The sequence below is a fragment of the Watersipora subatra genome, chromosome 5 (genome assembly GCF_963576615.1).
Source record: "Watersipora subatra chromosome 5, tzWatSuba1.1, whole genome shotgun sequence".
Taxonomy (NCBI): Eukaryota; Metazoa; Bryozoa; class Gymnolaemata; order Cheilostomatida; family Watersiporidae; genus Watersipora; species Watersipora subatra.
This window is the reverse complement of record NC_088712.1, coordinates 28693275-28718809: the sequence shown is the minus strand read 5'-3', so window position 1 is coordinate 28718809 and position 25535 is coordinate 28693275. Positions and strand designations below refer to the sequence as shown.

Below are 25535 nucleotides of genomic sequence, written 5' to 3'. Positions count from 1 at the left end.
TAAAACAACACTTTTACACATAGATTATTCCCAGTGACATCGGGACATAAAAACTACAAAATGTAAAGCAAAACTTCAAGTCCATTCATAAATTGATAACGCATGCCAACTGACTTGTGTACCTATAATTTTGCTGTTTCTATCATCTACTTAAAATCGTGAGTAATAGGAAAGGGTATAGAGGAAGTATAGAAGATTTTACGATGGCATCACATTCCTAGCCAGGCCTGGTACTTAGAAGCAAAACATTTTTGATTGAGGATTGGCGCTGGGAATGCAACAAATTAACGATGAGGAATATATCATCGTGCGAAGCGGCCATGGACAACTATGAAAAACAATCGTTAAGCACGGCTAGGGTCCATATCTTAATTATTTCTGGCAAGACTACTTTGAACAAAAGCCTTTTATATAATTGATTACATAACATTATCCAACATTTGCATGATTGCTAAATTGTTAATGTTCGTGCTAAACTGTTCAAAGATCGGAATACCTGACTAGTTGGCTCATAGTAGAGGAGGTTCAATGCTTGCACCGAGACTGCCCCAGCAGTCATGCCCCCCTTCCTCCCGCATAGGGCGACCCTTTATAACACCTTGCACGTTCATAACGAATTTATTTTCTCCAATTCATGATGTACCAATGTTTTTTTTCCAAGTTCTCGTGTATTTATTAAACAATTCTGGTACAAGAAATTGAAAGTAGCAACTCCTTGTAAATAGTAATACCAGTGTGTTCTATCACCAGAACGGATGTGATGTGAGTGAGAAGATGACAAACGGTGCATGTTGCTGCTCTTTGGGCTGTGAGACAATTTCGTCATTGCGCTTCTACCACTTTTTTGACATCACATTTAAAAGACTTACTTTCTGGCCATAAGAGAACTACAACGACCTTTGGGTACAAATTCTTTTCGTATATATTATAGTTTGGGCTAATATTCCAGTAGAAATTTCCCATGCGCGCCGGCTGACATTTGTAGAACCAACGCAAAAAAATTTAAAAAGAAACAAAATCTAATTAACGTTACTTTAGATAATGCCTCGTGCAAGTTTGAAGCGATTTATACCACGCACTCTATCGGCAGACATGCACTCTATCGGCAGACATGCACGCTATCGGCAGACACGCACTCTATCGGCAGACATGCACTCTATCGGCAAACATGCACTCAATCGGCAGATACGCACTCTATCGGCAGACACGCACTCTATCGGCAGACACGCACTCTATCGGCAGACACGCACTCTATCGGCAAACACGCACGCTATCGGCAGACATGTACTCTATCGGCAGACACGCACTCTATCGGCAGACACGCACTCTATCGGCAAACACGCACTCTATCGGCAGACACGCACTCTATCGGCAGACACGCACTCTATCGGCAGACACGCACTCTATCGGCAGACACGCACTCTATCGGCAGACACGCACTCTATCGGCAGACACGCACTCTATCGGCAAACACGCACTCTATCGGCAGACACGCACTCTATCGGCAGACACGCACTCTATCGGCAGACACGCACTCTATCGGCAGACACGCACTCTATCGGCAGACACGCACTCTATCGGCAAACACGCACTCTATCGGCAAACACGCACTCTATCGGCAAACACGCACTCTATCGGCAGACACGCACTCTATCGGCAGACACGCACTTTATCGGCAGACACGCACTCTATCGGCAGACACGCACTCTATCGGCAGACACGCACTCTATCGGCAAACACGCACTCTATCGGCAGACATGCACTCTATCGGCAGACATGCACTCTATCGGCAGACATGCACTCTATCGGCAGACATGCACTCTATCGGCAGACATGCACTCTATCGGCAAACATGCACTCTATCGGCCACACTCACTTCTGTTCTCTAAGGCAAGGAAATAATAAAAACTTTTTTACCACTAATTATTCAATTTAGTTTTCACATCGGGTTTTTAGTTTTATAGAATGCATTACTTGAAGTATTTATTGTTATTGTTTGGCTTTAGAATGAATTAAACAATTGCAACATATTGTTATGAGAAAAATACGACCGTTTAGATTATTTCAATGCTAATATCAGAGACGAATAACTTTACATGTCAACACTTCACTAGCAAAAATAAAGGCTGTACATCAAGATGTATCGACTAACGATACTCAAGGTATATAATATATCTAAGTTATTCACATACACCAGTTTCCATTGTGTGGATGATGCAGATTAGGAGTTGTGCGTACATTGATCTATTGCACGATAATTATTTCAATGGACGTTCGCATGTTGCGGATTAACTCGGGCGCTTTGTTAAAAAAGATAATGATTTCTACACCAGAAGTAATAGCACGTACTCCTGTCATCAAATAGGAATGATTGAAGTGTGGAAAATGTTTAAAATGGAATAGCTTGTGTGGCATGTTTAATGCTATAATCCCTCAGCCGTCGCAGTTCCATATTTTTCTGTCAGATTATGCAAAGAATAAAAGTGCAGCGTGATTGTGACACCCCCTATCAGGCTCTTTGAATATCCATGACTCTTAAAATCGTCTAAGGAAACTAGGAAAAAGAGGAGAATAATTATTATTAATGAAAAAATAACTTTAAAAATTCAGTTTTATTTCGAAGATTTTCGCTTTCCGTGCCGGCTGAGTGATAATTGTACGGAAGAAGCCTAGGTTACGGCTGACAGTACATGAATGCATGGTGATAACCTTATTCAAGGGCTTGACCTTACATTTTTTTACATACTTTAACGCTTTTAGGCCACAACAGGGAAACGCTTGCTTTGTAATAAACATGCGCGGTTTATACTAAAAATAATTTGTTGGATTCGTTCATTGATAAAAACAGCGTGTAAAAGATAATCTCCAGTGTGTGGATAACTCCAAGTTTATGAATACGCGCAGAACAATACGACTGCATTCCTACTCAATGATTTATAACAAGTTTATAAGAATCAAAGTTTATAACAAGTACCTGCCCTCCCCTTCAATACCCCCAAGGAATCAAAAAGCAACATTATTTAGTTTAGTTACGACAACCAATTAAGTTTTTTTAAAGAAAGCGAATTTAGTTTTGCAAGCCATAGTTGAACTAGCAACTGTAATCTGAATAAACAGGCTCTCCTTGTATACCGAAAACTCTCTTTCATAGCGGCAAAGCTAGGCTGTGAATCAGTAGGGAAATATGCCCAAGCCGAGTTCCTCCTACATTCTTCTATCTAGTATTAGACTAGAAAAATCAGCACTCGGAATGTAGACCAGTGCATATTTTGATGACTTTGGGAGACAAGAGGACTGTGCGCTGCAGTATAACGCTTCAAACAAAGGTGCTGACCACGATAGAGAGATAGAGCTGTGATAGCTATTGCTTGGAGTCTAATGAGCTGAGGTCTGGGGAAGCCAACTAAACACAGTACTCACACCTCTATTCCTTCAGATATCTCCCCATCAATCAAATAAACCTGGTGGCAATTCGTCAAAAGGTGGCTTTGAGGTCTAGCGCTGGCCATTAGGGACTTGTGTGAATCACTCGCGCGCGTATCGAAGCCATACTGAACGAATATATCTCTTCATAAACAAACCTTTGACATGCAACACCAGCTAGCCATAACTTGATAAGGGACGAATGTAAGTCCTAAAGACCTATTTTACGTAAGTAGGGTGTTGTAAGGAAACGTCACGAATTTATAAATATCAATTTTTTTCTTGAATATCATCAGCAAATCGCTTCATCAACTATTTGGTAATACAGTTCTGGAAGAACCTTGCCTTGGTTGTCAGACTGTGGCAGCAGGTTTGCCTTTATAGCGTAATTAGGTTAAACTCCATCTCGCTAAGGTTCAAAGACCTCGCTATACACCCTTTAGTATATATCATATGAATGTAGAGAAATAAAACTTATCTACACGCGAGTGGCAAATTGTAAACCATTGATTTGGTATGTTTCTGAGGCAATTTTTTTGGGAAATGCAAAGGCGACATAAATTTTTTTTTAATTGTTGTTGTGTTATAAAGATGCTGGCTTCTCACCCACGAAACACCTCATGTACATGGACGGCTTAAAAGCTTGAAAGAGTGAACAACTAGTTTAAATAGTAACAAGGGAACTGGTTTACAATCTTAGTTTATGGATTCCGATACAAGGTAGAATGTAATGATACTTGCAGACAATTAACTGGAGCAAAAGATTTTCAACTTTGCTGAAAACTTACATCACATAAGGCACCATGAACTGATTCAGAGTAAGCTATTCGTACAAGTCAACTATTGGCATTTTCTTCACAACATGGCTACTAGTGTGGTATATTAGTCTTCGAGTTGTCACTTGAAGACTAAAGCAAGCAACTTTGGTAAGTTAGTCCAACAACTATATGTTGGACTAACTTAACAACATCAGGGATTAGATATCATTGTCACACAAATGCAAAGATGTAACATATATTACATCTTAAAGTATAAATAGAAATGATACATCTTAAAGTATATTTCTAAGTTTTTATTAATAAATCAATGTTTCTTTTTAAACTAGAAGCTAGTTAACTAAATTTTCGAACAGTGAGACATAGCCCTACAGATAGACGTGCAAAATATGACATCAAACAAACGATCCACGATGGACCCGCAAGAGTTCATGGGATTTAGGAACCTGCAGAGATAGTAACTGAAAAATACATTATTAAGACACACAAAAATCAAAACTTTAAAGTTGAGACTCCAAAAAACACTGACGAAGAGCCTTAATTAGAATAAACATTTATTTATGTAGTAACACATCGTAATATTTCACGGCTGATTTATTAACGTGAACAAACCTTACCGTATCATGTTTCTCGATCTTTTTTTATCAATAACAGTATATGGACTACCCGTTATTACAAACAAACTGACCTGAGTATTGCTATAGTAGCGGGTTGAGGAAGTCGATGTGCTCTGCATCCTTTGTTTTACTATGGGTGTTCTCTTTCTCTGAACGTAACTGGGCTAGTTGTAATATCTTTGTCTAAGTTCTCTGTCGTGTCTGCGATTCAAAACGCTTAATAAACCCACATTGCGATCACTTACAGCCGCGAGCGAGAACGATCGTGCAGTTGAGTACGGCTACTTGCATGTATTCCCGTGTATTACCAACTTATAATGTCAGTATTAGTATCTACTAAATCATGGTATTGTAGAAAATAGAGCTTGTGGCAGTGTCTATATACAGCCAGTCCTGTACCGATAACAAACAGTAATCCGCAAGCTCCTGAAGCAGTGTTTCTCTTTCACTAAGCTCTATCACTACTTTCACTAGCAGCTCGGAGTGTATAGGCTGAAGCAATCAGCCAGCAATGATCAGAAACCGCAAGAACTAACAACGCTCGCACATAGTCACTGTTCCCGAGAATGTAGGTTAAAGGTCAATACTATCAACCTTTGTTTGCCTACGAGACGAGTGATGGTTACTCTACTGAAAGAAAACGTGACTACTTGTGAAAGAAAATCTTGGATAAAAAAATATTCCAACATCAAAATTCCTAAGGCTAAAACAAGTAACCCCTTCACATGAAAACACATAAGCTTTGTAACTATGAACAGCAGTTGTCTGACTCAGTGGTTCGCATGAGGCTGTACCTGGTAGTTGCACAATACAACACGCTTCTTCGAACTTCTTTAGACTTTCAATTGTCTGAGGAAAGTTCGATGCAGCCATATCCGTACCGAAGAATGACAACTTTAATCAATAGACAACTATTGCAACAGACGACGGCAGTGATGCGTGCTATGAATATTATACAGAATATTATACCAAATTTTGGATGTCCAGACATGGCCCAGTCTACATTAGTTAGAACAATTAATTAACAACCACAGACATGGCCAGTTGCGCAGAGCAATTTAAGATTGGATGTTATTTCTTGTCACTACCAGTGACCTTTTTTAGGAGTTGAACCCAAAACCTGTTGTTTGCAGGTTTAGCGCCCCAGACCAGCAGGCCACTGCTGATCACTGCATGTCATGTTGTTTCCAGGTTAGGCGCCCCAGACCACCAGGCTACTGCTGATCATTGCATGTCATGTTATATGTTAGTAGGTAAAATCTTTTAACAACAGAATTAATAAGCAGAAACATAATCATAAACTACAGTTGCTTCTCATACTGACGGAGTGCGACAAAGGTTTTCAAGCTATGTTTTTGTTAACTGGAGTGCTTTGCGCAATACCACCTTAATCACGTTGGGGAATTAATCTTCTTAAATTCTGGAAAGATCCCTCTTGGCTTAGATTTATTAATTATCATTTATAAAAAAGTGGTTGTATTTTATTGGCAAAATCACTGTATTATCGCATTCCATATATCTCTCACCATAACAAAAGCTTTTCTTTATAGGGTGTCTTTAGTTTAATAAAGTCGAAATAAGTTCAACACCGACAGATGCTTTTAGTGGAAATATATTGATGATGCTAGTAGGAATATCTACATGGCTTCTACCAATGTTGAGACACTCACTATACCGGAAAAAGTAGAGACGTTAAAGTTGGCCTCATAAACCGCAAACGAAGTATTTTTGTGCGAAATAAGCATGACTTTGATACAACGTTGAGTGTATAAAACAACTTTTTTTATCTAAAACTATATTATTTCACATTTACTCAGGCACTTTTAGATGTGATTCCTGCTTGTTTAACCTTCTCTTTGTTTTGTGTTTGCCCGAGATGCATTGAACTAGTCAAAAGAGAGTTGCGACACCTTTCATATGCATTGCTGATTCCATAGAGTTCACAAATTTATTTTCACTGGGAATGTTGCTAAACTGACTCATTGCTAAGTTATTTGAAGCCAAAAATGTTTACTGCAGAATAATACTGCTGACGATCTGTGCTGGGATAACTAATATTCGAGTTCTGCGAATAAGGCCGTTGGTAGCGGCAAATATTGTCACAAATGACCGAGGATGTATGATTGGGTAGTTGTAAGCCTTGCAGGCACATCCTACCCCTAATGCCACCCTTACAGCCAACCTTACAACAACTCAACCATTCACCTCTGACCCCCAACCCTGACCTCTGACCCCTAACCCGCCGCGCGCTTCCCTCTACCCTGCATTTTTAGTGACTAGTACTGGACCAGAGGTGTTTCTTTTCTTGAGAAGTTTAGCTTGAGGACCTAATGCAGCTAACAAAAGAACTGCTAAGGTACTGACACTATTGCCCTAACATGTAGGCTGTTGACAGACAGTTATTAAGAGCCAGACAGTACTGCTGGCAATAAGAATATAAAACAGCTGGAGGTTGCCTTGTTACCAGCGCTTTAAAAGTACAGCAAACGGAGAATACGCCAAACTGAAAATCTTTCATGTACGTAATTTTACAAATCAGCCAAAGACGTTGGTAGTCGTTTAGTATAATCTTTAACATGCAATCATTATAATGAAACAATAGCTGAGATATGCGTAGGCCTATATATTAGTTATTTCAATACATATATATCAAGGCGTATGTAATTTGTTCATATACATGATATAAATTAATTGCATACAACCTTTAACAATTACTGTACTTTGAAAATATTATTGCTAGCTGTTTTAACAACGCTCCCTTTAATATTCGTTCATTCAACAGAGAAAGGTACATATTTTAAACACTATTTGTCAAACCATTTATTTGATTTTATTGGCCAATTGTTGACATTTTTGTTTATGTATTATTTTTTTTGAATGGCATAATTTGGAAAACATTTCTGTTTAAAATTAAATTATAAAAGTAATATATTAATAATAATTAATAAATATCTGATTATCAAACATGTTGTAGACCAATTAATTAATTCTATTGCAAATGTTTTGAATTAGATGACCTTGCGAACCCATGCGCAGAAAGCTCAGGCTTTTTATTGCCTTTTTGAGTTTTGCTGTCAGCATTTTTGTTCATCTAATGATCAGTGTTGTTACTATGGCAGCAGTTGGCAACTTACAAATATTACAGATCAAATAAGCTGACAAGCAGGTGATGAAAGATAGGGTGTCATTAAACCAGACATGTTCTAAAAGTAAGTTTACAAATATTAATCTCAAATCAGATACATTTTCGCAGCAAGGTATATATGGAGAATGGGACAGAGTGATGATTCCATTAATTGCTTTTTTATTTTGTTACTGGTAGCCGCAGATTCATGGCTAATGACCGACAACTAGCAACTGCCAACACATAATGATAATTAGTAACTGTCAATATTTGACTTATAGGCCTCCTACTAACTATTAATGTCATATACTGTACTAACATGTCTTTTTTCAGTGTTTTTTCATTGAATAATAACTACCATTGACCACATCATATATATGTGTCATATTATTGTGTCTCCATATCTCTGTTATGTCATTTTTCATGTTGCAATATAATCAACAAGCAAAAATTAATCAACAACTTCAAAATGAAATTTAATTGCAGATTGACAATTAGCGTTTGACAAGTGTATTTCTGTGTAGCGACCTTGGTAGTGTCAAACCAAAAACCTCTAAAAATGCTAGTCACTCTAGCTAAACCTACAAGTCGTACGATACTCAAGCAAGGTAGAGCTGGTAGTTGATATACTGTTCGTGATATAGATTTGATCGATTAAAGGTGGATACATTAGAAAATCGATAAAAATATATCTATGAACGACTTTGCACTGGCAAAGATCGTTAAAAATAAGATTGATACTGTCATTGGTACTAAAATTTGGTGCTGCAGTATCCATAGTCGTAAAACAAGTCATAGCATCACAACTTAATAATTGGTAGGAAAATATTTCTAATTAAAAAATTGTTTCAATAAAAACAAAAAATGAAGGTATGAAATGAAAACATGTCAAGTCGTAAATATATAATTTATGTTACTCAAACTTGATACAGTTCTGACATGGTTTCTATAGTTACAGCTTTGATTGGACACATAACAGAATGTCATGGAGTGACTAAAAAGGGTTGATTTTGTTAAATGTCACTGAACTACTGAAAAATATCACTACATTTTAATAAGAAGTATTTTATAAAAGTACGATCAAATTTTCTTCAAAGACAGCAGTCGAATGTTTATAATTATATGATAGTATAATAGTAAGCTTTACACATAACTGAATAGCCTGTGTACTACAACGAAATAACAACAGCTTTGTCCTTTATGTTATTATTCCTCGAAAGGGATGAAGGATTGTTTCAATGTCATGCTGCGGATTCACACGGCGTTCTTAAAAAAAGGATAAGGAATTCTACGCCAGAAGTCATCGCGGCGTACGTTTGTCTCGCTAAACAGCATGCTTCCGACCAAAGTGTTGAAAATATTTTAAATGGAGTAGATGGTGCAGTATTTTTTGCGCTTCCATCTTTCGCAAGCATGAAACATTCAAAAAAAATTTCCGAGTAGCAAAGCCCGCTTAACTCAAGAGTGTTGGTCATCTCCATCTTGCAGATAACGCAAACTCACGAAGCAACCACATCATGGATGCATACATGATGAGGCAGTAGTTTAACAGCAGAGCAAAACTGCTAGTTATTTCATCAAAACCTCGTTTTTCAAAAATGTACTGAAAAGCTTTTAGGTTTGAACCGATGGTAAGATCTTGGTGCTTGTTATTGCTAACATGGCCAGCTCGGCCAACTAATCCTCATTCCTATCAGCATATCATAGGAAACTGAGGTATTCAGCATGTCTTCATCACAATATGGAAGCTAGTGTAATCGTATCAAATGATCTACTGGCTTTTTAATATATCAAAGGAAGTGTGAATCTTTTACATTCTTTTAGTGGATGACTGGTTGAAAATTCGGGATGGACTGCACCAGGTTAGAAAGTACTTTTGACCTGCGCTACAGCTATAACAGACATGGATGATGTTACAGGAGAAGGGGGTGGAGGGTATTGATATTGGCTCGGTGCCAACAAAAGCAAAGCCATATGATTTTGACTATTGCATCATACATATTAGTAGGAGATATAAGTAGAGAGTGCAGAGTTTCCAGAAGCTTCTATGTGATCAATGTGTATTGGTATAGAGAAGGCCATGGCTTTAGATAGTGTTACAGACTTACTGGCTTATGGTCCTTTGGATCGGCGTCTACAACAGAATACAACAAATCAATTTATAAACTTTTCTCGCAAGTTAAACAAAAGGTATATGGCACAATTTTCAACCAAATAAACTCAAAGCTAGAAAGCAACATCGTGATATCGGCCTTTGGCATGCTACTGTTCGATAAGGTCGGTTACATAAATGGATCAGTTGTTTCTAACCGCTGATGATAAGTATGTGTGGTAGGTTTGGCTTCAACTTCGTTGCGAATGCTGCTCTCCTTTTTATTTGGCAAGGTGCCATTCGAGGTGTGAAGAATTTGCAAAGATCGTTGCATAGCAACATCTTCTGGCATAGACGCCATCCAGACAAACTCCATACCGAGTTTATTGCAAGGAATGCCTGTGGCAGATGACGTGCAAATGACTAACTTTCTTCATGCAATGAAACTATGACTTTTTCACCCTTGTTTGCTCATAATTTAGATGCTCCGTTTAGGTTATGGTAACATAGCTCAACCAAAAATCAGGGACATCAATCTTTACTCGCACAAATGCTTTCTTTTATGGCCATCAGAATCATGAGATGAGAGTATATGAGGAAGGGATAAGAGAAGGGTGCTTGAGGTACGGGAGAAGAATGGGTAAACGGGTAAGAGAAGTGCGTGAGAGGCGCAAGAGGGGCGTTGGAAAAGGTGAGTAAAGGTGCGGGATTGGGATTGGGAGAAGGCTGATAAAGGTTTGAGAGAGAAATGGGAGAAGAGTGGTGGAGGTGCAGGAGAGGAATGGGAGAAGAGTGGTAGAGGTGCAGGAGAGGAATGAGAGAAGAGTGGTAGAGGTGCAGGAGAGGAATGGAAAAAGGGTAGTAGATGTGCGAGAGAGGAATGAGAGAAAAAAACAGAAAGATGAGAGACATTTGGCTGAAACTCACTACCCCAATGTCCAAATCAAGTCGGCCAACTTAATCTCAAGAAATCAGATGTTTGTATGCATTGCATCATGCACCATTCTATAAAAAGGATGATAGAGAAACACATGATTGAAATGCTCATCAGAAGCTTCTTGGGCAAGCCAAGACACTCGCAGCGCGTTGTAGGATGGTGAAATAAGGGATTGGTCTCATTACGTTTACTGGTATAACGTCAATCAGGCAAGATTATGTCCACTGTATTAACCTAATCTCAGTATAATCCTATGCAATCATGAGAAAGAGCTGTATGTCATCCATGTTGACAGGAAGGGTGACTATGCTAGACATCTCCATAACAGAGTAGAACCATACATGTGAAACAAGGCAAGGCAAGGCAATTGAGAGGAGCATGTCTCACTATACTCTCATCATTCTAGAACTTTCTGGCTTCAAGGATTATTCTAGAGCTGTTGGTTATTGTCTTATCTCTTTATACCATGTTCTAAAGATGTTTTAGAAAAACTAAGTACATTTCATCCATTTACCAAGAGTAAATGTTTACTTGATCCTACTGAACATTGATTGTTGGAGCGATCTTTTTCTTTGCTCTGTGTGCTGACACTGTGGTTAAAATGTTATTTTGTATTATGCCGGAAGTTTTACAGAGTTTTAGCAAGATGTTCTAACAAACGTCTATAAAAATCATGTGCTTACAAAAATCAATATGACATAAATAGCCGGTCCAGGAAGTTATGTTCCTGAAAGCTACATAAACCTTTATGAAAGTACAGATAATCTAAAATGGCCGTTAAGCTAAGCATAATAAGGATTCAGCTCTCAATGATAGTATTTTTATGGTTTTCTTATTAATTAAAGGGAAAACGTTCACTCGGTCTATTTGAACAAGTTTAAACTATTACTAATTTTTGTTCTTAGAAATACACAAGGCTATTAAGATGAACACAAATAACATTGTCCAAGTACATGGCTGGTTGCACAACAAATAAACCAGTACTTTCAAAGCTTACAGCGAGCGGCCACATGATTCCTGGCCGAACCAAAGATAGTAAGACATCTTTAGATGTTTCAAAACCTACTGTCGTGTGATTCCTTTTTTCTCTCAATACACAATGATAAAAAATAAAGTGGATATTGTATTTGTTAATTGTAAGTTGTACAAGCAAATGCAAGGTTCAGTTTCCCCAGCCCAAAGCCGTGTAGTTGCAAGTTTTAGGGCTCGGTTTCTTTAGCTGCTTCCTCCAACCAAAGCTGTGGACAACTCGGTTTGGTTGCCTTTAGGCCACAACTGTACAGAGATGTTTTATCTCTTTATATGCAGAGCCAAATCACTTCTGTCAAGTATGTATTGATGAGTGCTCAGGAATTCTTATATAGGATTTGGTTAGAATGATTATTCATATTGCATTTTTTCAAAAAAGGAGACATAACTTTTTGCATTTAATTATGACCCAATTAATTGAATTCTTTTGGATTTAGCAAAAGTTTGATACCTAACTAAGAGATCTTTCTATCACTAGATTAATCTGTGCCTAGCTAGAAATAAATTAGAACAGATTGCAACTTTATGTTGAATATAACTATCTATAAATTAGTCTTTGTCCTATACTATCAGGAACAAATCAATCTTAGGCTTTGCCATGTTTCCACATATCTGCATGAAGTGAATATTTATAGGCTTTTCGATAAAAAGTTGCAAAGAATGTATTTGGTGAAGTACTTACCGTTAGATGCCTTTGAAGGAACCATCATCTACAAAAGAGATGAGGGAGACATAATAGCCAATACTTGCTAACATCAGTTAGCAAGTACTTGCTAATTGATGTTAGCAAGTACTTGCTAGCTGATGTTAGCAAATACTTGCTAGCTGATGTTAGCAAGTACTTGCAATTAGAGCTACATTAGTCAAAGTCACACTTAGCCAGAATTTCGTGTTACTTTTTTACACAGTTTAGTAAATTATTATTGCCTGTCAACAGCCAGTTATTTGTAATAGTGGTAAGTTACAACCAATTTTTTTTCAGCAGAATGTGTCTCTATTCCTATTTCTCTCTGTCTATATTTTTAGGCTCAGTAAAATATAAGAAGTGTAAGTAGGTATTGCGACATGACCTTTTATTATGTAATGTGATCTTCTCTCTGAAAGCATTTATGAAGAGGTCATTTTTAACAAACCATGTCTTAATTATTTATATTACTTTTTGAACACTAATTGAATGCATTTGTGTTCTTTTATATTTTGTAAAGTTGACCCAACATTTTTCTTTTTATTTACATTTATGAATTTTTACTAACTACACAGTTCCTTGCCCTTGCGTCATCAAGACTTGTCTCCTTTCTGGAATATGGCTGGAATACCTCATACTAAATCACCTCTATACTTAGTAACATAATTCCTTGATGAATAACTATCTGATTCATAGGTCTGTGATAGCTGTTTAACAGTAACTAATACACTAGTTATATAAACAGCAACCTCTCTTTAGGTTTTAGAGATTCTTTCACTCGATTACAGGTATTTTCAAGTATAAATGGTTAAAATTCTATATGCATACATATCCGTTTTCCAAAGTACTCTAAAAGAAAACACTTTTATAACCACCTTTTTACAAGTACGATGCTCACACAGACACATACAGAAATTATAGTATTTTGCTGTAAAACAACTTCGTGTGTTATGAGCTGATTAGAGAACAAATCTTGTGTACATGTACATGCAAGGTATAGACATTCTAACACAAATACATATTATACTTATATCTTTACAGTGTGTACATGCGCTGTATATATATATATATATATATATATATATATATATATATATATATACACTGTACATTTAACTAGAAAGAGAACACATCTGTGTGAAACCCCTTGAGACTTCAACAAAGAAAATAAAAATACATCAAGTAGCAGCTTACTTACTTACTAACTTACTAACTTACTTACTTACTTACTTACTTACTTACTTACTTACTTAAAGATGAGCTTACACAAAGTTCTAGTAGATCCTATCCCAAAGTATCGAAATTTTTTTATTTTTTGTGATTGTTTTTGATGTTTGATGTGATCTGACTGCCAGGATGTTTCAAGATTGAAATTGACAACACTTGATTGTGGTTAAAACGTTCATATCAAACGAAATTTCAATTATGACATCTATAGATGCAAAGAGACTGACAGAATAGAGACGCGTAACGCCGCAGCTCGAACGTTATCAACTGTAGCTACATGTACAAAAGCAACTAGTGATCTCATCTCGGCACGAATTTTTCTTCTGAGCATTTTAATCATGATTAAGTTTTGTCCATTTTTATCTTGAAACATCCTGGCGGTCAGATCACCTTAAACATCCACAATAATCGTAAATGGTAGAAAAAAAAGCGATACCATCTGATAAATCTACTAAAAATTTCTCTAAATTCATCTTCAACTGTCTTTTCTAATAGAAACATCAATGCTTTTGTAAAGACTATTTTAGCCTGTATATTATAAGTGTGGCTCATCTCATTCCTCTATACTATCAAAGAGTGTTTGAACTTTTCTCATTTAACTTCGCCTAACATTTTTTTCGAAAAATGCCGATACCATCTGATAAAGTCTACCAGAATTTTGTATAAGTTCACCTTTAATCTCTATAGTTGTATCAGCTCTATAGCTCATTTAGTCTCTATAGTTGTATCAGCACTCTGCAATCTTCAACACATAAAATGCTGCCTCTAGCAGGTCTGAGTGCTTATTCGTTGTATCCATTAGAGTGTACATACATATGTGTACATACATATGTGTACATACATATGTGTAAATACATATGTGTACATACATATGTGTACATACATATGTGTACATACATATGTGTACATACATATATGTACATACATATGTGTACATACATAAATGGGTACATTGACATTGTTTAGATAAAAAAATCTTTGACTAAAACCATTTAGTTACAGATCCTGTAGAAGATTACCTGTTGTGGTGGACTGGAATTTTGATAGCTTGATGGAAAGTGATTGCGATTAGATGTTGGACCATGTCCTATGTCCTGTGGATATCCATTTGGCATTGACTGCTAAAATGTGTATAAACATAGTTTAGATTTAAACGGAAAAGACAGGAAAATATCAAAGTTATTTATGCCTATCTTCTACCACTAAGATCTGAAGATGAAAGCCCTCAATTCAAGACGCACAACATATTCTTCACTTGAATTATGGGTAATCAAGTAACACCAACCACATCAATTATCAGCGGGTTACCCAGAGTTCATGTCTAACATGATGGGCAAGATCTATGGCCAAAGCCATCCCAAATATTGATTTCGCCGAACCTAGTGACATCACAACACAGAAAACTATGATTTGATATGTAAATTGGGTAGTTTACCAATTAAAGATGATCCTGGTTGAGCTATGAATAAAGAATAAGTGGTTGGGTGTCAATCAGGTACCCCACAATTGGGGAGGAATCAAGGTAGTTTATTCATAAAGGATAAAGGTATGCTTTGATGATTGCTCTGCGCAATTCCTCCCCAAAAACCTAATTGCTCAAGTTAATTAGTCGCTTTCACCTCAGCTTTAATTTTTAATGGCGAAAACAGCGGATGACCAAAAAAATTTATAAACTACTAAACAAAAATTTTAAAAACAACTTACAAAAACAATAACATAAGAAAATAGTTGGTAAATATTTTATTGGAACATTCACATTTACGGTTTGTCACTTACACATTCTAGATTTTATAACATTTAAGCAGTAGTTCTGCAGCTAACTCAGCTCAGGTGTAGGTGTCTTGGCACCAGCAACCAAATATTGTATCTTCTGAAATTCTACATTAATTTCTCTTAATTTAGTGAATCATAAGGTAAAACACAAATAAAATATATTTCTGCATAATATATAAAATTACATTATACTGCTGTTATGTATATATACGTGTGTGCACTGTGCAGGTTTTGCAATATACTACTGTTATATGTACATTTGTACACTATACAGGTATTACAATGCATGCATTACTGTTGTACATGCATGTGTATACTACACAAATATTACAATATATTACTAATATATACATATATACATATGTAGACTACACAGGCATCGCAATATATTACTAATCTACACATATACACATATATAGACTACACAGGTATTGCAATATATTACACTACCGTAAATGCTTAGATATATTTTTCTAACTAATAAAACAGCTCAAATGTAGCATATTCTCAGTCTCAGCTCGATATTGTTGACATATTGCGAGACACATGTTTACATTTTAAAATACAGACTAATACTTGAGATAAACATAGAATATATTATACCATAAGGTAATAATATGATATAATATAATTATGTAATATAACATACTATGAGATACAATAATACAATAATAATGTATTATAATAATATTAATAATAATAATATTATAATACAATATAATGTAGTATAATACAATATATAATAATAATATAATTATTAATGTGAAATACTTACTCTGACGTCAGACTCGTCCCTCCATTGCCCACCGACAGCATCTGCAACAGAGAGGTAAAATGAACTGGCCCATTATTATTTACTGCAATGATCTCTCAGGCAAGGCATCATTGTCGCCGTCGGCGATCTTAAGAGGAAGATGACTAGTGGAACAGGTTAAAAGTGGATTGAAAACTTGATAAATATGATACTGGCCATCCGCAAGAACCAAAAACAAACAATCAGCTTGTTGCGAATCCCTTATGTAAACAGGGGAATAACCTAATAACTTTCTCCAAAGATATCTTTAGACACACTGCATCTACAAACCTTGCCCCTTCACTAGTGTCAACCTTGCGTCTGCAACAAGCCTGCATCACTAGTCTTCTGGCAGCATGCCAACATTAAAACCATGCTCACGTGCTGTTAGTAGGTACAAAAGCCTTATATTTTCTATTTATTCTCTGCTACATAATTAAGTTCTTCGTAGTTGTGTCACCTTTCCTGTTGCTGGTTTGAGATTATTAGAAAGAACATCAGGAGAATAATAGAGGCTTTTGAAATCTGCGTTTAATTGTGCTGTAAGTAACACTTATGAGAAACCAGTAGGGCCAGGACTGCCAGGAACCCTAGAAACCCGGTGTGCTGTGAGAGATTGTCATGTGACCTAATAAAGCACAGAAAAGCACTATCTGCACAACTATGCTAAAATGCCAAGAAGCAGTTGTTTGGAGCTGGGGCTAGAGTGTTGACCTTAATTTCTTTGAAATCCTGTGCGATGCAGGAATGTTTTTCTAGTTTACAATCGTGGCTTTGAACTTTTATTACAGTAAATATTGTAACTAAAAGTTTTGTGAAAACTATATAATTTCTCGGTTTTCTGCATCTGTCCAATCGTCATGGTTACATATGATACAAAGCTGTTAGTGATCACATCCTGTAATAGTTTCATGACGACTAATATAAAAAAGAACGATGAGTGTGAGAAAATAACTATTATAACACCTGCATAGACCGACTCTCATAAGCAGAGAGGACACTCGCGAGGCTATGGAATTGGGTCCATGTCTCTCGCTACGTTGCCGTCGTAGCTTTGATTAGATTTAACACCTGGACTCACCATCTCAGAGCTCCATTAGCAGAGGAACACATAGAAATATTAATTGTCTAAAAGCAAACAAATTAAAATGGCAAAGCCAATGGTACTTAAGGGTCAGTCACGAATGCACACGAACAACGGTGATTATTGGCCGAACTCGATACGTGTAGGGATATTAGGTAAAGAACATTCAACAATGCTGAGTTGGTAACATTGTAGCTCGCGACTGGAAGAGTGAGCTGAGAAATCAATCCAGCCTCCTTCATTCATGAATAAAAATAGTTTACGGATAGCTAGCGTCTGTTTAGTGCAATTTCTCCAGAGAACAATGACTAATAGGTCATGGATGAGTCATCCAGCATTGAAGTACTGAAAGGATGAACAAAATGCGGGCAGTCACTTCAACACAAGTTTAAACAACTAAATCTGCTGCAGTGAATGTCGTACCTTTTGTGGACAATATAGGTTTAGTATTTTTTAAGTTGGAGTATAGGCTGGTCAACTATATAGTGCTTCTCTCTCGATATATCGATATTGGCAATGGGTAAATCTTAGAAAACCTGATAAGCAAATCTACATTTCTTGTTTTAAGCTCAGGAAAAAAGTTGTCTACAAACAGCAAACAAACACAAACAAGTCTGCTCAACCTGCAGAAAACGCAACTTTGCTAAAATAATAAAATACTGCTCACCATGTTAAATGTATTACTCGGAGTAGCTCAGCCGAACTCACTTTGTACACATACATTATGTGGATAATATGGATGCGGATAATGTGGATGCGGATAATGTGTAGACAATATATCCATTATGTGGATAAACAAGTTTGTCATTTTTTGTAGATGTATAAGCTAGCCAGACCAGCAGAGCTATCAGCAACATCAAACAAGGTTTTTAGACTCCTTCTGGGCAGAGAAGCTCCCACAGAAATATACATTAAAACCTAGAAAAAGTACAGCTTCTGTAATTTATGACTGAATGAATTTGAAATGCTGGTTAGCTCTTGATAAAAATCGCTTAAAATATTCAAAGGTGATTGCTTTGAGAAATAATTTGGCTCAGTGGAGAACTGGTGAACATTTAAAGTGATGGCTTGGCTGTTCATTTTCATTGACGAACCCGAACGACTGACGAGGGCGATCTCGCACCACTTTGTGGTGGTGCGAGATCACCCAACTTACACCACCAAACAATGAAAAACAGACATTCGGAATATATGAAAATAATATGTTATTGGAAGGTAATTCTAAGAAGTGTCTCACGTTTTCACACAGCAGCAACATATAAAAACAGCTCACTTTATGGTCTAACACTGTTTTCCAGTCTCTTCACAGATGAAATACGCAGATAATTTTCCGGATTGAAGATATTACAATATTTATTTTTGATATATAGAAAAGATAAAAATTCGAATGCACATAGACAAATTGTTGCGACAACAAATGTATTTTTTTCGTTCTCACAATTGATACTGCACTCTAGTAACAACAGCCCGCAACCCTTGGAGGTACAAGTTCCTCTAACCAGAAAAAGTTAAACAAATGCGAACAACATCTTGTACCTTTTAGAATTACGAGCCGGTGTTTGCTGGGGTGCACGAATAACTTGCGAAAATGAGGAAGGTGTGTTTGATGTTGCAACAGCTTGTCTATGTGCACCTGGATTCCCATATTTTCTATATATCAAAAATAAATATCCTAGCACCATCAATCCTGTGTATTTCACTTGCAAGGAACCACGTTTCGATCAGATAATAGCACAGAAGAAGCACTTTTCTAACACTTTTTCCTGCCTCTTCTCTGCTATTATGTGATGAAAATGTGGCTCCTTGTAGGTAAGTGAAATACCCACATCAGTTTCAAGATTGTTGGCGTTATGATATTTATTTTTTATACATAAAGGGTATGATAATCCTGATTCACATAGACATGTTGTTGGGACAACAAATATACTTTTTTCTTTTTTACGATTAATTATTGCGGCCACCGGTAACACCAGCTAGCACCCCTTAGAGATGCAGGTATCATTTAGGGGTGCCAGTCATCGTCATCGGGAAGTCAGCATTTAAATTACGTAATGGCTTAGCTATAAATTTAACTAGCTATCAACACTGTACCATAACTTCTATAGGTGCCTCTTGCTAGCGTGGAACATAAGTCGAAATGATGTCCTTTTACCAAATTTAGACTAGCTTGTGGTCCATAAAAAGCTGATATTACATGAAAAATAGCAGCTAATCTAAGGTTTAGGTAGATAATGTCCCTATTGCGGAAAGTTCAGTTAATGGAATGAGGGTGGTCAGCAGGCACCCCACAACACAGACAGTGGCTAGTAGCTAGCTATAATGAACTAGTTAGTAGTGGCTATTGAAGTAGACATTCTTTAACCCTTCAATGGAACACATTATGTAACCTTTTGTATTCAAATGAAATATTTCATTCTTTTAACACTTCACTTCAATGAGATAGAATGCATTCATAAAACCTTTGCTTTTCTATATGAGCATAACCTGTGTCTCACAATACAGATAGAGACACGTCTAACCGTATTCAAAGACGTTGAGACATTTTAAAGCTACGCTGGCTATCAATAATAATGGATATTGGTGATTGATTTGTAGTTGGCACGAAGCCATAAACAGGGCAACGCTGGTGTGTTTAAGAAATGGTGAGGCAAAGGGGCTGGACTTGCTTGACGCCCCGCACAAAGGTTTGCAGACTGTCACCATGGCTTATGTATGCAAATATCCGACAATATGGCAAGAGATAAAACAAGAGGCAGCAAACTCTAAATGTTTGAGTTCCCCCAGTTGATGTCATGACTTGCAACAAATGTAGCCAATGAGCAACTCGTTTCATACAGCCAAGGGGAGTGTACTCTTTTGGAGAGATAGACATTGAGATGCAGTCATAGTTCGTCTAAAAAACTTAGTTTTGTAATTTTCTAAACAATGGGTAAGCCATACTTGAGCCGGATTGCCATGGAATGTATTTTTAATATAATAACCCTGCGCAACATATCGGCTCATTTCTCTGTATGGTTGACCTACTGGCAACCTTCAATAAATAAGAAGCAGATTCGTAAGCTGTATTTCAGTAAGCTGGCTTATTTGGTCAGCTCTGTGCGTCGTATAACAAAATTAATAATTTCATAACTTTTTAAAAATATATTGTTCATATTTAGTTTATCGTTATATATATTATCATAAATTTTTTATTCATGTACTATAACAATTTCAGGCCACAACACGATACAGAAAAATGTAAATTATATGCAGCGTTTGTGCAGCATGTTAGACATCTTTTTACTTTTAGAGAGCCAATCTTCAACTAGCTCATAAGTAGTCATAACTTATTTGTCAATAAGTTAGTAGTCAATACCTGTTTGTCTCACTCATATAACTGCTCCGAATATTTGAAAGCTCAACTTATGAGTGACAGTGCTTGATTATTACTACTACTGCTACTACTACTAATACTGCTACTACTACTACTACTATTATAACTAGTACTATTATAACTACTACTAATACTGCCGCTACTATTACTAGTACAGTATTACTATAACTACTACTAATACTGCCGCTACTATTACCAGTACAGTATTACTATAACTACTACTACTGCTACTAATGTACTACTATAACTAACACTGCTATAACTGCTACTAATACAGCTGCTACTATGACTGCAAGTTTCAGAGTGCTTCAGCGTGGAACATCTGCGAGTTTTAGCAAGACCCGTTTAGACCTGAGTTGTGACTTGTATAGACTTTGGATGCAGCTGTTCATGATCCAAGTCATCTAGATTAATGGATTAGTTGAAGGATTAATAATGCTACAGAACCCACAGAATGCAGACGTCTCAATCCAACTTGAATACTCGGGTTATCGAACCTTCTAATAGCCATTAGTGAATAGTTTTTTGAGCATCGCTCGAAGGCGCGATAAGGCTGACATACAATTATCACCGAGCAATTCGTAAGCCAATCTTTGACACATGCTGCATCTCTATGCAAATAAGAAATCTCATGTCGAAGGAGGCACTCAAACCTTTTACTCTCACATAGATAAGATAAAAAATCAATGCATTCCTACAGTAGCTAGTGTCAAATGACCAAAACATGGCTTTGAAATGCTTTATCCTATTTGATAATGACAGTAACTATAGACAAGCTAAAGGCAGGGCGACAGGGGAGCACCGCAAACTACCTAGTCGAGCTAAGGTAGCGGTGGCAATTGACATGCTAACAACCAAGAAAGGTTTCGCCATGCTGGCATTTGTCATAGATTTGCAGTTTAGGTTTAACTGAAAGAAATTCTTTAAAAGCAACAGTACAGAACACTAGTACACTGGTCAAGTGGTTAGTATGTTGCTCCAGTGAGCCAAATTTTTGAGTTTGATTCCCATGCGGTGTAATCTTTTTTCCTAAAACGATTTGGGGGCTTCAGACAGAGGAGCACGGCGCTTATTATAGCAAATATTTCCCTGCTACCAAATGCATTTACAGTACATTATGTTTAGCTTCTAAATTATCCGAAAGTGCTGAGGAAATTCTGTATATATTTTCAATAAGTTCCTCAAACAAAACAAATGCGAATTTCAGAGGCCAATAGCTGGTTCCATTCTTAAAACTGTCTTCAACAGAATTCAGTCCAAGACAACAATATGCTCGCTCCAATCGGTTGTGCGGCTAACAAAGTTAGACAGCTAGTATGAGCTAGTAGGCAATATATCAACTGCGGAGCTCAGAAACTGTTGGCTCATCTAAAGTTGATTAGATATCAAATAAATGTGATTTATACACTCGTTAGCGTGCTAAAAACGTGTCTACTCAGTTGACCATTGCGTTGGAATACATAATCGTGTCCGTTGAAACCATTCACATGCTGATTTTGAGCAGGACATATTCAGCCGTCCTTCGTACATTGACAACGCACCAGGCCAACGATGAACTATGCGGCGCTGTGTTGAGTGATGCCTGCTTCGCTTTCGGCAGAAAAGCCTAAACTCTTAGGAGAGATCGGAAGAGTTACAGCAAATAAAAGGAAACTGAATTAGCAAACTGTTTCCTTTTGCAATAAAAGGAAAGTTGTCAAATTGAAATGTGCCTCTTTTAACAGACAGTTCGGTAACCAGAACTGTCAGAAGCTTTTATCTTGCAGTGTAAACCAGAAAGGTCAATAAAAGTTCAATACCAGACTGCTACGGAGAACAAACACCGGGGCTCTTTATGATTAGCTGGTCGTTATAGGGTTGGGATGAAAACTGTTTATTAAGTAAACAGCTTTCATAGAAAGTTACTCTTCTCAAGTTCTGATTCATACTAGAAAACTGTTTTACGTCGGAGCAAATATTTGAGTAAGAATTCCCCGCAGCTCATTTAAATTCTCATTTAACTCCCAAGATAGCATTTTAATAAACTTATGTACAAAGCTAAATGAAAAAAAACAAATTAAATGTAAGCAAAATTAAAACAATAGATAATTAGCAATAAAAAACCTTTTTTACCTTTGTAACCTCATCTTACAGACTTAGAAATTGGAGTGTGGGCCGATGACATATAGGTTCAAAGGTCAAAAAAATATGACTTTTTGACTAGGGAAGTTTAACCTAAAACAACCAGTATATTTTTGATGTTATTTATATTTTCACAAATGGGAGAGCAGCCGTGACCTATTGCATCAGACCAAGTCTGTACAACAGGTAGGGGTTCAAGAGGTCACCACTTCAATAGCGACAGGAAGGACATCCGATCTTAAATTGCTTTCTCTACTGAATTAACAATGCAGATTGATCTGATCCCAAGACACCACCTTGCCAATTCATATTATAGAACAGCGTTATGCAAAAAGAACATTTTCTTCCAACACTCATAATTTTAATTTACTATTCTTAATTTTTTGTCTCAAGGTCTAATTTAATTTAAACGACCTTGACCGGTGTTAATATAGTTCATATTTACCTACCCGGAATTAAGAAAAAAAAACAATATTTTCTCTTACGAAACTGCAATGTTTTAAAACTTCAAATGTTGAATGCTAGTTATGGAATTAAATATTTTATTGTATGCTGAAGGGTGGACAGCTGAGGTTTGAGCAAATATATTAGCTTTAAAGACGAACTTGTACAGGACTTTAGTAGAATTTATCAGAAAATATCAGTATTTTTCTATTTCGCTATTATTTTTTATGTTTGAGATGATCTGGCTGTCAGGCTGTTTCAAAATTAAAATCAACAAATGCTCGAAAGAAAAAAACATACGAACTGACATCCCTAGTTGCTATCGTTGCTATAGTTGATATTAGCTATTGGATCCATGTTGCAGTGCTATGCATCTATATTCTGTTAATCTCTTCGCAACAATAAATGTTGGAATCACACTTTCGCTTGGTCTGAGCGGTTTAACCGAGATCAAGTTTTATCGATTTTAATTTTTAAACATCCTAGCAGTCAGATCACCTCAAACATAAAAAACAACCGCAAATCATAAAAAAATACAGACTCTTTCTGATAAATTTACTGAAATGTTGTGTAAGTACATCTTCAACTGTCTTTTCTAATAGAAACATCAATGCTTTTGTAATAGAAACATCAATGCTTTTGTAAAGACTATTTTAGCCTGTATATTATAAATCTGGCTCATCTCACTCCTCCATAATATCAAAGAGTGTTTGAACTTTTCTCGCCTAACATTCCTGAATCTGTAATCTTTTGGTGCAACCATTAATATGACTAGCTCGGTGAAAACATGTTCTGTATGTGTTTTTCAGCTCCTGGTAAGAGACAGACACTGCTGAGAGTTGAAGAGAAACACTACAGATTCTGCATAAAATATGCTTTCAGTAAAATTTTCAATGTCGCCTAACCATGCAAAGTTTGGTTTGAAAGACCAACAGCGAGATGAGCCGAGGTACCAAGATGGCTGAGATCAGAGTTGAATGTAATAAAACATTAGGAAGACGAAAAAGACAGTAGCTTGTTGGTAGGAAACAAAAGAATTTCAAAGGTTAATTTCCTTGTGATGTTGAGCAAAACAGCAAAAGTTGCACAAACTGGAATAGTGAAACATTAGCTAAACCGCAAGATGGAAAGTTGAGACAGGCGTATGGTTACCTACACTGCAAGTTAGAAAGTGGAGAATGACAACTAAGGTGACCTACACCACAAGATGGAAAGTGGAGAATGACAACTAAGGTTACCTACACTGCAAGATGGAAAGTGGAGAATGACAACAAAGGTTATCTACACTGCAAGGTGCAAAGTGGAGAACGACAGCTATGGCTACCTACACTGCAAGATGGAAAGTTGAGAATGACATCTAAAATTACCTATAATGCAAGGTAGAATGTGGATGACAATTGCTATGTTTTACTAACACCGCAAGATAGAGAGTTTAAGAAGGCAGTTACTGTTACCTACAAGGTAGAGAAGATACAAGAAGAAGACAAGAGAATTTACCTGCGGTGTATGGAGAAGGATAGACAGCATGACCCTTATTCCACTGAACGGCCCCTCTGGTAGTCCACATGCTCTATATATATAGCCTTATAAATATATCCTTAGGAAAGCATAAATAAATTCGTTACTTCTCAAGAAGCCTACAAATTCTTTTCATCGATCATCGCTATAATAGATTTCCTCGTTTTTTGAAGTCTGATCAGAAGTTAGTAAATATATCTCCTCGCCGTCGGGCTGTCATTAATCTCTGGCTGATCGGCTTTACAGGAATCTAGTGATTCAACTCGTACCAACGATGCATGCGTGTCTGATGAATTTCATCGTCGCTGTATCAGCTATCACTCACCGTCTCATGCCTGACTGACCAACCAATAGCTATATCTTGGGGTCGTTTTTGAAAGAGTCTAATGCAATGTGTACCTAATAATATATATGTTTCATTGGGCACACACTGAAGACTCGAGTGTAGCACCTATTGTGCTCAGCTTTTGTGTATCACAATGGCTCCGTGTCAAGTACTGCTAGTGAGGCCAGGTAACC

General features: G+C 36.8%; 1 protein-coding gene across 5 annotated transcripts in view; it reads right to left on the bottom strand.

Moving 5' to 3' along the window:
* Positions 1–25273, bottom strand: part of LOC137396304 (transcription factor 12-like) — a 38637-nt gene extending 13364 nt beyond the window's left edge. For 4 of the 5 annotated variants that reach the window (XM_068082513.1, XM_068082515.1, XM_068082517.1 and 1 more), the window contains exons 1-5: positions 24996–25273; positions 16459–16499; positions 14930–15031; positions 12681–12708; positions 10049–10074 (exon numbers count right to left, since the gene is read on the bottom strand). In XM_068082513.1, the coding sequence (XP_067938614.1) occupies positions 10049–10074; positions 12681–12708; positions 14930–15031; positions 16459–16499; positions 24996–25065 (267 nt within the window). In that variant the 5' untranslated portion in view covers positions 25066–25273. Of the gene's footprint in view, positions 1–4887; positions 5337–10048; positions 10075–12680; positions 12709–14929; positions 15032–16458; positions 16500–24995 lie in introns of those variants that run through there. The other variant, XM_068082516.1, reaches the window with a different exon arrangement.
* Between the last annotated feature and the right edge of the window lie 262 nt (positions 25274–25535).